This window comes from Martes martes (genome assembly GCF_963455335.1).
Source record: "Martes martes genome assembly, chromosome: 16".
NCBI classification, from domain to species: domain Eukaryota; kingdom Metazoa; phylum Chordata; class Mammalia; order Carnivora; family Mustelidae; genus Martes; species Martes martes.
The window spans coordinates 48,902,806-48,916,560 of NC_137904.1; the positions used below are offsets into that span (position 1 = coordinate 48,902,806).

Below are 13,755 nucleotides of genomic sequence, written 5' to 3' on the forward strand. Positions count from 1 at the left end.
TTTTATTTTTTGAGGAACCTCCTTACTGTTTTCCACAGTGGCTGTACCAGTTTACACTCCCCACAACAGTGCACGAGGGTTCCCTTTTCTCCACAACCTCGCCAACGCTTGTTATTCCTCATCTTTTTGATTTTAGCTAATCTGACAGATGTGAGATGATCCTTCATTGTGGTTTTGACTTGCACGTCCCTGATGACGAGTGACGTTGAGCATCTTTTCATGTGTCCAACGGCCATTTGTATGTCTTGTTTGGAAAAATGTCTATTCAGGTCCAGAGAGGCCTTTCTTGACTGCCTTCTCTAGAAGGGACTCCTTCTTCTCATTGATGCGATTCTTTTGCTCTATTTTCTTTTTCTTTCTTTTTTTTTTTTTTAAAGATTTTATTTATTTATTTGACAGACAGATCACAAGTACACAGAGAGACAGGCAGTGGGGGTGGGGGGGAAGCAGGCTCCCTGCTGAGCAGAGAGCCCGATGTGGAGCTCGATCCCAGGACCCTGAGATCATGACCTGAGCCGAAGGCAGAGGCTTTAACCCACTGAACTACCCAGGTGCCCTCTATTTTCTTTTTAAAAAGCATTTGCCACTGTTTGAAATTGTACTTTGTGGTGTATGTTTTGTTTTCATTTTTGCACTAAAATTTAAGCTCCACAACAGTAGGGGGCTTGTTTCATTTCAATGTCATACCTCCAGTGCCTAGGAGAGTGCCAGGTACAGTTAGGTGCTCAATGAATATTTGTTGAGTAAATGAATGAATGAATGCCAACATCACTGTTGTATGTTAATAGAAAAGTATAACGCCAAAGGACCCACTTTCCCATTATCTGTAGATGGATTAACCATAGCAGTTTTCAATCCAGGATGACTTTTTTTCAGTCATGCAAAGTATTTCAGGGCAACGTTCCTCCAGATCGTGTCATATATGCCATGGGAATGTGTACCCGTTTTGCATTAGCTTCTTAGGGCTGCTACAACTGCGTGGCTTAAAGCAATGAAATTTGTTCTCTCTGGAGGCTAGAAATCTGGTCAGGGTGTCAGCAGGGCCATGCTTTCTCTGAGACTCTGGATAGAATCCTTTCTTGCCGCTTCCTGTCTCTTGGTGGCGGCTGATACTCTGGCATTCCTTGCCTTTCAGTAGGGTTACTCCGATCTCTGCCTTTGTCATCACGTGACATTTTCTTTGTGTGTCTGTCTTCACATGATATTTTCCCCTTACAAGGGCATCAGTCACATTGGGTTAAGGCCTCCCCTACTGACCTTATCTTGATTACATCTGCAAAGACCTTTGTTTCCGAATAAGGTCACAGTCATCGGTACTAGGGGGTTAGGACTTCAGCATATCTTTTTTGGGGCACAGAATTCAACCTATAACACATTTTAATATTGGTAGAAGCAAATCACACACCAGTGTCTTCTGATGTTACATACCATATTTAACCATGTTGTGCTTAATGCAATTAAAAAAAAAGTCTCTGAAATTAGGGTGCGTCCTACATCTGTCATCTGAGGTATGGTGAAATGTGGTCGTTTGGATTGCCTGCCATTTTGAGTAATGCTTACTGGAGATTTATGCTCAGAGGTATGTGTTACCTTGAACTCCACTTCTCCCGTGTCCTTCCCCTTCCTTAGATTACTGAGCTGCTGCTACATATAATGAAGGAACAAAAATAAAATAAATTTTCATAGCAGCCTGCCCTGCAGAAACCACTTGTAAATCCATATGGCAGTGAGCATGAGATGTTTTGTTCCTGGATGACTCACTCAGCCAGGTGACTGCAATGGAAGATCAGGCACAGCCTGAGTCACCCGGTGTCCCCATGGACCTAATTGGGAAGTGACCAGTCAAGGGTCAGCGGCAGGGCTGGGGACCCAGGCCAGAACCGCTCTCTGGCAGAGAGGAAGGTAGTCCGTAGTATAAGCAGTATGCCTCAACCTCCCCTCCCACTGAACACCCCTTCACTTGACTTAACGCGCTGCTGAAATTCCATGGCCTCACTCGGGTGGCCTGTTCCTGCTTTCTGACATCCTGTCTCATTGGACAGCACGTCCTCAAAATAGCTCTCATTGACGCATTATGACTTCCACTTGTTCCAACTCCCTTCCTTGTTCCCCTTTTTTTTCCCCTCCATTTCTCCCATCCTTTGTCTTTCTTCTGGTTCTGTGAATTGGCCTGATGGGCCAAACCACAGCCTTTCCTTCTGCTATCCAGGCAAACTTGCTGGCGGTCTCGTCTAGCTTTTCTAATGGGCCTCCTCTTCCCGGCCCACCCTCCTAGGTTGGATTTTGGAACTCTGATCTTCCTGACTCCATTTAGAAGGTAGATCTGGGGTGCCTGGGTGGCTCAGTGGGTTAAAGTCTCTGCTTTGGGCTCAGGTCATGATCCCAGGGTCCTGGGATTGAGCCCCGCATCGGGCTCTCTGCTCAGCACCTCTCTCTCGCTCTGCCTGCCTCTCTGCCTACTTGTGATTTCTGCCTGTCAAATAAATAAATAAAATCTTTAAAAAAAAGAAAAGGTAGATCTGACAGCTGATCATTTCACCGTCATCTGGGGCTTTCCGGCTCCGGCTCCCACCGCTGCCCCGTTCAGCGCATGCTCAGCCGTGTGCATCATGACCAGCACAATGGGGTGCCTTCAGAGAAAAATGGAGAAGAAAGGAAAACATTCACCTGCCTCAAACAGCGAGTGGGGGACTGAGGATAAAAAGAGGGAGAGCAAACAGAGTAGCAACGAGAGCTTGTGGAGAAGCATTAGCCGCCCAAAGTGAGCCCTTCCTGTGTGCCCACCCTTTGTGCCTGGAGTTTGACAGGGATCGGTTCATTGGATCCCTCCAGCCACCCTGTAAGGACCAGGGCCAGTCCACCTGGTTTCCTGGCTCTGGCTAGCCTGTCAGAGGAAATGGGTGGTGGGGGTTGCTAATTCTTTTCAGGGACAAAAGTTCTGATGAGGATCGTCCCTTCTCCAGCACGGCTGAGTCTGGGCCCCTGAGGCCAAGCAGGAACACAGCCTTATGAATGACTGGAAACAGAGGCCCAAACTCCTTCCACATGTTCAGGAGGGAGGGGTGGCCTCAGAGCCGTAGCTCAATGGATCGGCATGGCCCAGGCGTGGAGACTTCTGATGAGTCAGTCCCTTTTAGCCACTGCAATCCAGGGAACCTGCCCTTGGTGGCAGGTCTTGGTAGGGGGTATCATGGGGGGCGGGGAGGGATGGCTGGTTCTCACGAAACCAACCTGTGATTCACTGAGAGAGGAGGTGAAGGGAACTGGCTGGCATGACTCCCCAGACATGACTTCCTAAAGAACATATCCCAGCAGCCTGTCTCATCCTCTGGGGTCAGGGGCCGCCCATTCACTGAGAGGGGGGCCGGCTGTTATTTATTTCCCATCTGGCAAGCCTTTCTATTGTGGTTACAAGTCAAGAACTCATAGGCAAGTAGATGCTAATTTGAGAATGAATGGATGGAAAAATGGAGAGGCTGGGAACAAGTTTGCAGAGATAATTCGATGTGTCCATACCTCCCATGGTCCTCTCTTCTAACTCTGCCTGACCTCTCCTTCTGCTTCTTCACCCCCGCCCCTGCCCGCCACCGCCCCAGTGAAGATCGATGGCATTTCTGTCCAGAATTACCCCCCTGGATGCCGATTCCCATGAAAACTTCAAGGAGGGAGGTAGAGGCCTAAAATAGAGGCCTTGCTCCTCTCAGAGCTCTTTCAGTAAGGCAGTAAGGGGGGGGGGGCTGTGCTCACATCTGGCTGGGAAAAGAGCCACTGGGAGCTGAGACATGGCCAGGCTGCCCTTGCAGGGGGGACCTCCTGGGTGTGATGTGGATTCTGAACCCTGAGGGCTTCTGAAGCCAGCATCTCTAGGAAGACTGGCTGCCTTTCTTCCATGTTAGATGGACAGTGCCTGGCTGAGGGCTGCCCCAACTCAGAGGTGGCCTTGGAACCTTAGAGCCAGGCCAGGAACCGCTGCCATAATTCCCACCTCACAGTCCTCACGCTCACTGGGTGAGGGTGTAGTCACGTCAGAGGCCGGGGCTCAGGGGTTACTCATGGGCTGGTAGCAGCACCCCCCTTGCAGAACTGTGGAGTTGGGAAGGACCTTCGAAGTGAGACAGACTCAAGCTCGGAGAAAGCCTAGGGCTTCCAGGATTCCACATATGATTCTGGTGTTTTTAGGAGAACAATGAAAGTTAAGATTGTCAGAGGAACTGTTTCAATCCATTTATTTGCATGTTTTGTATTGGAATTCCATGGATAATATGGAGGCATGAGCTCGGTTGCTTAAAAAACAAAACAAAACTGATCTAGTCCAGTGCCTTTCCATTTGCTCCAATGTATATTCATGGAGCATCTACTTTGAGCAAGGACTTGGGGCTGTCCTGGGCTGGGCAGGGCAGGCCTCAAGGGGCTTAAAATCTATTGGGTGGCCGTGTTGTTAAGACAGATAGATGAATAATTATAATATGTTAGAAAGAGTCAAGTGAAGAAACAGGCTGAGGGGAGTGAAATGACTCGCCTAAGGCCACATTAGTAATGGTGACCCAATGAGGACCACGGTCTATTGATTGGCTGCCAACCCTTTCTGTTAGATCCCTCTGCCCTCTAATGAGACCCTGAGATGGACAGCGTTAAAATGTAATGTTTAAAGAGTTAAATGTATGATTACCATACAAATGTAACATGAATTTGTGTCAAAGTATTTATTCAACTTAATTAATGAGGGAAGCAGTAAGATGTTAAGATTAGTTTCAAAGAAAATTCAGGGAAGGGAGGGAACCCTGGCTGTCTCAGTCAGTAGAGTGTGTGACTCTCGATCTTGGGGTTGGGAGCTCAAGCCCCACACTGGGTGGAGAGATTACTTAAAAAAAAATCTTTAGAAAATTCAGGGAAGGGAAATTTATAGTTGTTCAGTCAAAGGAATGTTGAAATCAATTATCTGACAGTTTTGAAATTGGTTAATGTTCTACAAAGCAATGAACCCTAACCTTCAGAGGGTTACCTTTGCTATCAAATTATTTGCATTGCGGTTGGACAAGAATCATATACACTGTTCTCATCAAGAATCATTTCCATCGTTACTGGTTTTCTACAAGTTAACCTCTACCCTTATAGAGTTATAAAATACGCTAATCACTAGAAGTCAAACAAAGGTATATACCCCTAGAAAACCAGGTAATTCATGAGTGTGGTAGGTCTACTTGTCAATACCCTGCATTATATTGAAAGGACACCCAGTATTTCCTTTCCCTATTTCCAAATTTTCGATAACTTTTCTTGACAATAGTGTGTGTGTGTGTGTGTGTGTGTGTGTGTGTGCTTGTGTGTACACACACACATTTTCTGGGTGTGTTTTGTCTAGATGTTGGAAGGGAGTTCAGTCACGCTATAGTAAAATGGACTGAGACTTTCAACTTGATGAGAAGTTTTGGGGGCACTGGAAAAACACCCCATTGGTTAGGCTGATTTGTTGGTCTTACCAGCTGGGGGACAAAGGGACCACTTTAGAAAATTGGATGAAGGGCCTGGATCATGAGGGGAATGTTTCTTCCTCAGTCTGTTCCTTATATTGAAAAAGACCTTTCTGGGGGCACGGCAGAAAGAGATTTACCTGGCTGCGCCCAGGAAGCCTGAGAGCTTCTGTCCAAGCAAGTGCCCGGGGTTTGCTTCTTGGCTAAGCTTCTCTTAGGGTTATTTTGGTGTCCCTCTTTGTCTCTACTCCCCTCCCCCAGCTTTTCCTCTGTCCTTTGACAGTGTGAAGACTGTTCACATTTGAATGGCATTTGGTAGTGTACCAAGGGCACAAATCCTGTGAGGTCAATATTACCCTTTCACAAAGGTTAATCGAGTTGCTCAAGGTCATGACGCAGCGAGTAAAAAGAGGACTCAGAATTCAATACTGGCCTTTTTTTTTTTTTTTTTTAAATATGGGCCTTTCAACTCCAATCCATGTTCTTCCAGTTTATCTCACTAAGCCTTATCTGACATTTCTGGAGTTCTCCCTGGACCACTCTACACCTTGACCCGAAGATAAATGTATTGGGAACCTTGAGCAGGTTTCAGAAGATTTGCCTTGTCCTCGCCAGCCATTGGAACATTCCCCGCCCCTACCTGCCACCATATTTAGTGTGTTCATGTTAGTACATCAGGGCCTTGGATCCCTGTGTAGGGGCTGTGAGCGATCACTAAATAATTGGAGGGCACTTTGCATTGTCCTGGGCCTCAGATTTTCCTAGGCACAACGTAGGTGTCAAACCAGTTGTTAATTAAAGCCGTTCCATCAGTTATGACCTGACACTTGGGGTCCAGGGCTCAGTCCTGCTCCAGCACTTGTTATCACGGGGACCTCATCAGTGGAGGGTGGTGATGAGTTTCTTCTGACCTTTCTCATTCTTTCTTTCTTGCCATACAGCCTGTGGTTGGTGAATGTCTGTGGTATGGTTAGACCTGCTGTGTGTATCTGAGAGCTATAAATCTGGGTGTTTGGGGAAGTTGGGAAGGATGGGGCAGGCCAGTTATACTGTCAGGCCAAGTTGGGTGCTAATGTCTTTGTCTGTTGCAGTGTCCAACATCTGTACCACACGAGGCGTCCACTCCTGCCAGCAGTGTCTGGCTGTGAGTCCTGTGTGTGCCTGGTGCTCAGATGAGGTAAGGAGAAGACGTCTGATTTGATTTCTCCCCCAGGCTCAGCTGCTTTTGTGCAGAAATGGACCCAGAGGGGCATCTCTTATCTCTTGTCCCTTCTGAGCAAAGATAAGGTGAAGCCTTCCCACTGATGGATTTTAAAGGGAGCTGCCATGGGGTTGTTGCTGGGAATCCCGTCCAGATTCTTCTCTGTGGCCCCCTAACATGAGCCAATTTGGTTAGGTTCTTGGTCTCACTGTAGCCATTGTCTCTCTGTACCACACTTCACTTACTTTTTGTTGGGGTGGAGCACCCCAGGGAAGTAGGGCTTAAGGTATCAAAAAGAGAGTTAGCAGAGGGTTCTTGGTATAGAAGGGATGCTGGCTTATAAACATCCCTGAACTGTTTTGTTTCTTTTTTTAAAGATTTTATTTATTTATTTGACAGACAGAGATCACAAGTAGGCAGAAAGGCAGGCAGAGAGAGAGAGAGAGGAGGAAGCAGGCTCCCTGCTGAGCAGAGAGCCCCACATGGGGTTCGATCCCAGGACCCTGGGATCATGGCCTGAACTGAAGGCAGAGGCTTTAACCCACTAAGCCACCCAGACGCCCCCATCCCTGAACTTTTAAAAGGCAAATAAAAGAGAAATCTTGCACTTGGCGGGCGGGGTGCGGGGGTGCGATGTTCAGTCAGAGGATCTCTTCCCTTTTCTTCTGTGAAGTTTGGGTCCCCACAACTTTACCCCTTCCTCTCTCTTTCTTTTATTTTCTCCTTCCTTCCCTCTCTTAGGTGTCAAGGAGAGAAGGTGCTGGGCCAATTTGGTGAGGGTAGGAGGGTGACAGGAAGGGGTTAGATGTGTCTAGGCAGAAAGTTTGTTGTGTCTGGGGCCCTGGGGAATGAGTGTGTCTGAGGGAATGGCTGTTTGCGGCTGAGTTGGGGATTTGGAGCTGGTGAGGGCCCCGGGGGGCGGGGGCAGTGAGTGTGGCTGGAGAGATTCCAGTGATTACAGAGTCTGAGGCTGAGTCATTGGCCGGGCCCCCAGCAGGTGATTACCTGAACTCCTGTCCCAGGCTGCTTCTGGGCTACCTGAGGTGTCCTCTGGGTCACAACAGCAAGTCTCTGCCCTCTGCAGTTTTAGGACTGCTCCAGTCCAGCCTCCTCATTCTCTTTGCTTCTCTTCCCAATCTGCTGAGTTTCCTAAAAAGGCAACCACCCGGGCAGGCGGGTGGGGGTGTTGGGGGGGGGTAGGGAGTGGGAGCTGGGAGGCTGTGTTTATCCCTAGGCAGGAGGATTGCCAGAACTGCAGAGGCCAGCCCAACACACTACGTTGCCTCTATACGGTTCAGCACGGGAACTCCTTCCAGAGGCAGCTGCCCAACATCTGGGCCACACTGACTTCATTTAGCAAATGAAACATTCCCTGGGGCTGGGAGTGAGGGGTGGGGAGGGGATGGGTGAATCCTTCCCCTCCACCCCCAAATGTTCTCCACCCCTCTGGGCTGAGCTGGCGGCTCAAGTGTGATGCGGCCTCCTCCCTTCTCAGTTGCCATATCCTCCTTCCCTTGGTTGCCATCATAATATTGTTAAGCTGCTTTTGTAAGGAAGTTGGAATTCTGTAACTGCATCCTCGAAGGAGGGAGAGCGTCTTGGATGGGATGGCCTGAAGCTGGCTGGAACAGATGGGTAACCAGGAAGGAAGCCTTAATGTCACTCCAAGGATGCTGTCCGTTCCTTTTCTCTCCTTTTCAACCCAGAGAGAGAGAGAAAAGGCAGGCGAGTGTGGCTGAGAGGAGTTTGGGGAAAAAGAAAACATACTCTTGGAGTGTCTGTCACCCCTTTTGATCAGCACAGGGACCAGCCCTGTAGCTGAGGTGTGTGGAGGCCCGACCAGACAAAGCCCATAGTTCATGTGCCCAGATTTGGGAAAGAAAGATATGGATGACCAATGCAGATTTTGTCCCCTGGGGCAGACCAGGGGAGGACAGGGGGAGAAAGTGCAGGGTAGGATCAAAGCATAAGGTAGGACCTGCCTGGGAATGGTGGGGAGGGGTGGGGTGAATCAGGGAGGAAATGAGTACACCATGGACCAAAGAAAACTGATGACTGGAAGTAGAAGGTCCAGTATCCCCGAGATATTCCCTGGGAGTATGAATAGGAAAGTGGGGGAAGCCAAGGGTTTAGTGAAGGACTACAGCTATCTCTGGGAAAGGAGGAGGAGGGAAGGAGAGAGAGCGGAGGAGCCCAGTGTGGGGCAAAGTGTGTCAGCCAGCCTCCTCTGGGGAGGAGTGGGAGGTGGGAATCCCGGGCTGTAACCTGAACATGACTGCTCTGTGTGTGTGTGTGTATGTTTTCCTGAGGGTTTCCCCTGCACAGGCCAAGTTTAACTGCTGAAAGTGTCTTGGCCGTTGACTTAAAAAGCCAGAAGTGAACCGACTGGGCCATTTTGAATGTGACTTGTTGAATAACTGACCCTAGAGGGCCCTCTGCTTTTGCCTTCCCTACGGTGGCGGTGCAGGCAAGGTTGGCAGTGCCTGGAAAAACAACTGGTTGGGCTCAGCTTTCCCTTGGTCCTAGAGGACAGCAGCTCTGGGTGTGTATAGCAAGGGCTTGGCCCGGTAAGAGGAAAACATAGCCAAAGTGGATGAGTGCAGTTTTGGGCCCATCTGCATAGGGTGTGTTCTTGGGGAGGGGGGTTGCATACTGATATGGGTGGGGGTGGTGTGCTGCCTCTGGGCTGTGAAAGTAGCAAAGAGGCCAAGATCTCACAGAGATTCAACTCATGGTCTCACTGGCCCCCATGTTGGAATCTAGAACCCTCCAAACTTGCCTGGTTCTAAGAATCACCTGGGGTGCTGGTTAAATAGAAAGTTTCCCAGGTTGGGTGCCAGACCTTTTGCGTTGGAATGGGGTGTTATGATAGTAAATTTGGCAAACACCGCTGATCAAAAGGGCTAATCATGGGGTCATGGTGGAAGTGAAGTTAAGGCAGCCAGATAAAATACAGGACACCCAGTTAAATTTGAATTAAACAAATAATTTTTGATATAAGTATGTCCCAAATATTTACTAAATTCAGTGACTCTAAGATGGAGGGAAATGCTGGGAATTCTTACATAGTCCTGAGAACGCATCAGAAGGCGGGCCAGCTCACAGTCAGCCTGACAGCCAACGATAAGCGAAGAATGGGTTTGGGTCTAGCCAAGTAGAAGACTCCAATATGAGTGACTTATTTCTTCTCTGCATCAATGGGGGACAGGTGTGAGGCCATTATTTAATTACTTCTCTAGACAACATAATTTTGTTCTCACTTCTTTGCTGCTTTTTCTTTCTATTTTTCTTATCCAGAGTTTAAGTGTTCATCTTGAGAGTTTTGCTCAACTTGTTATTGTAAAAATAAAAATATATCATTGAAAGTGACCCCTCCCCCCATAAACAAGGGGGTATGGATACCAATAACCATAAATCAAAGTGCTTTTCTTTTCCTTTCCTTCTCTTTGTCCCTTCCACACTTCTCTGTATGCTCTAGTGATTTCTATCCTCACTGGCTGTCCCATCAAGAAAACAATGTTAATTTATTTTGGTTGGAGGCATTTGATAGCTCTCTGGGTGGCAAAACTAAGTAGCGGGCCCTATTCTGCCTTGTCCTCTGAGAAAAAAGAAATGGAGTAATAGTAGTAATTCTAATGGTCATAGTAGAAAAGAGTCATCTTCTATATGCATTTATTTGTTTATATCCTATCAAAAGGATTTGAGTATATTTGACTTGTATCCAGATTTTTCATATTTTGAAAGCATTTCATGTTCACAGTCTTCTTTGACCCCCCGATTGAGCCTGTGAAATAGGTAGGGAAATGAGTTTTTCATGCTTTACTTTCCCAGTATCCAAAATGGGATGAATGGAGAATCGGACTAATAGCATGCATCACTCTCCCAAGAAGAGGCAGGGGATTCAGCTCACACCATGCGTGGGCTGGAACCTCCCGCCTCTGTACTCAGGAGCCTCCCCTGGGTCTTGGTTATTTCTGCCCTTTCTTGTGTCACATCCGGTTTCACTGGGAACTGGCACTTGAACATTCCTCCTCCCTCCTTCCCGTTGTTTCTCTGAGTAACCTAGAGACAGTCCTCTACCTTCCCAGTCTGGGTTATTAAGGAAGGGAATGTTGCCTAAGTGTGTTGAGGTCACTGCCTTGGTATCCTTCTGGGACAGAAGGCTCTCAGGGAGAGCGTGACTGCAGAGCAGGCCTGTTATGGTCCTGACCTCTGATGTCAGTGACCATAGAGGAGGGAGGGAAACAGTTTTGTTTTTTAGTGTTTATATTTCTGAGAAATTCATAACAAACCATAAGGACTGTCAGCAGGGCTTAGCACTTCAAACCTTCTTGTAATAAGCACTGTCATGTTGGAAAGCAGGGAGTCAGGAAACCCCCTCTAGAACATTCTCTCCCTTGGCCAAGGCATCTTAAAGATACACAATGGTCTTGCTGCTCTCGTTCAGCTTCCTGGCCTCCCCTTCCCTCTCTCCTTCAGCCTCTGTCTTAGTCCTGGAAAGGATCAGCTCCTCTGTGTTTCTTGGTCTATCCAGTCATTGCCTTTTTTGGGAGGTTTTCTCCCTGGGGCTTTGGGGGCAGCTGGAATTAGAGATAAGGTAGAGAGTGCTGTGAGCAGGACACTGCTTCCTGAGGCAGAAGGGCTGGGAGAGCCATGTAGGATCAGCAAGAGGAGTTCCGGTGCAAAAACTCTGAGGGCCCACAAGTTCTCCCCCTGCCTTTCTGTCCTTGGCCAGGGCGGGGAGCAGAGAGGGCATTTTCATCTCTCTCGGAGACGTGGAAATCGGTGATGTCCCCACTGGAATCTTTTGAGCTGAGAAGATTAATAACCCTTAGGCACTGCTTCCCACCACTGACCCCGTTTATCTACCGCCCACTTGTGAAGCTGAGTGGGAAAGAAGGAAGCTGCTGGCTTCCAGAAACTTTCTCCCCCAGGGCTAGGAGAGTCCTCATGCTATTAGTCTTAGTCTATTCAGGCTGCTATAACAAAAATAACATAAACCGGGTGACTTGAGGACAAATGTTTATTTTCCACAGTTCTAGAGGCTGAGTGGTCCAAGATCAAGGAAGCAGCAAATTTTGTGTCATAGTGGCTGTCTTTTTGCTATGACATGGCAGAAGGGACTGAGGAGCTCTCTGGGATTCTGGGATCTCTTTTCTTTTCTTTCTTTCTTTTTTCTTTTTTAAAATTTTGTTTATTTATTTGACAGAGAGAGAAATCACAAGTAGGTAGAGAGGCGGGCAGAGAGAGGGGCGGAAGCAGGCTCCCTGCTGAGCAGAGAGCCCGATGTGGGGCTCCATCCCAGGACCCTGAGATCATGACCCAAGCTGAAGGCAGAGGCTTAACCCACTGAGCCACCCAGGCGCCCCTGGGACCTCTTTTCTAAGGGCACCAGTCTTATCATGAGGGCTCCACGTCAAGACCTAATCACCTCCCAATGTCCTACCTCCTACTACCTTGGGGATTGGGGTTTAACAGTCTGTAGCACTGTTGGTCTTTCTGTTCCCACCCACCTGGGGAAGACTTTCAGCCCATTAGACAAGGGCTGAGCGCGAGAGGGAGAGCGACTTTGAGTATCAGGAGGGTTTTAAGGCTAAGAGTCCTGAGTTTATGAGCATGCGTGGTTCCTTGTGGCCAAATCCCACCCCTGGAAATATGGCTACCAGTCACCTGCAGGGGCTAAGGCGGCAGAACATGACCTGTCCTTCCCACACCTTCCACAACCCTATCTTGCCTTCTCTTCCCTCCTTGGGCATTCTCAGGTGTGGTCTTTTTGGGACCATCGCTTGCATACTTCTGCTTCTCTGCCTCGATTCTTACTCTACACAGCATTTAATACAAACTATCATTTTGTGAAGATCATTTCAGTCACATAATCCAGTTAACCCCTCCCTTCTGCCATTCTTAGTGCTGGAACTTTGGGCAAGTTACTCAACTTCTCCAAGCCTTAGATTTCTTTCTTGTAAGATGGGCTTTCTCATTTGTGAAGCCTCCAAGCCTCAAGTAAAATAGGAATAATAATAGTTCCAGCATGAGAGAACCATTAGTGGGAGGTTTGCAGGATCCCACCTAAAGCGCTTTCCACAGAGGCTGACATGCAATGAGTTCTCAGTAAATGTTAACACCAGTTTTGGGGCATGTGTGTGGCTCAGCTCATGATCCTGGGGTCCTGGAATCAAATCCTTCATCGGGCTCCTTGCTCAGCGGGGAGCTGCTTCTCCCTCTGCCTGCTGCTCCCCCTGCTCGTGCTGTCTCTCAGTCATATTCCCATTCTCTGATAAGTAATATCTTAAAAAAAAAAAAAAACCACCAGTTTTCCTGGGATATGGGTATGGGTTTTTTAACTGACTTCTGGAAACGGTTGTGAGAGAGAGTGAGTAGGGATGGAGGTGACAATTGAGAGCCTAAAGGCCCAGATATTGTGAAACAGGCCCAGGGAAGAGTTTTCCAGCTTTCTGGCCAGTCCCCCCAACCTGGCAAGGAAGGAGCTCTCACGGACTAGCGCCCACACTGCGCTGGCTTAAGGTGCTGGACATCAGAGTGGGGAGGGGCTGAAAACGTCATGTCGCCTAACCCCCTTACCCAACAGGCGAGAGAACCTTCAGAGGGCTGAAGTAACGAGTCTGAAGGCACAAGGCTAGCTAGTGGTAGACCCAGGATGGAACCTGTTTCCGGATTTCTTTCAGGGCAGTGTGGCCCCCCTCCCACCCCCCCGACTCAGTACTCAGGTGTGGACACACACAGAGCTCCGGAGAGCCGTGGAATATACACCAGGGTGTCCAGAAGTGTGCTCCGTTTGCCCTGTGTCCACAGAGAGAGAGGAAGCTTAAAGCGGAGTGATGGGCTAGGCTCTGGTCAGTGCGTGGCATCATGGGATTTGCCCAAGCTTGTGGGGTTTATTCATAAGTAACTTATCCAGGAGCTATTTCTAGAGTGTCTCCTAACAACAGCTTTTGTTTATTGAGCACTTATCCTGCAGCAGGCACTATGCTATGGGTTTTATGTGCGTTGTCTTGGGGTGCCTGGGTGGCACCATCCGCTGAGGGGCTGACTCTTGATTTTGGCTCAGGTCATGATCTCAGG

The 13,755-nt window shown here is 48.4% G+C and overlaps 1 protein-coding gene across 1 annotated transcript in view; it reads left to right on the top strand.

Annotated features, from left to right (window-relative positions):
• ITGB3 (integrin subunit beta 3) overlaps positions 1 to 13,755 on the top strand; it is a 51,065-nt gene that overhangs the window by 9,685 nt on the left and 27,625 nt on the right. The window contains exon 2 of the mRNA XM_080825995.1: positions 6,563 to 6,648. Coding sequence (XP_080682121.1) covers positions 6,563 to 6,648 — 86 coding nt within the window. The remainder of the gene's footprint in view (positions 1 to 6,562; positions 6,649 to 13,755) is intronic.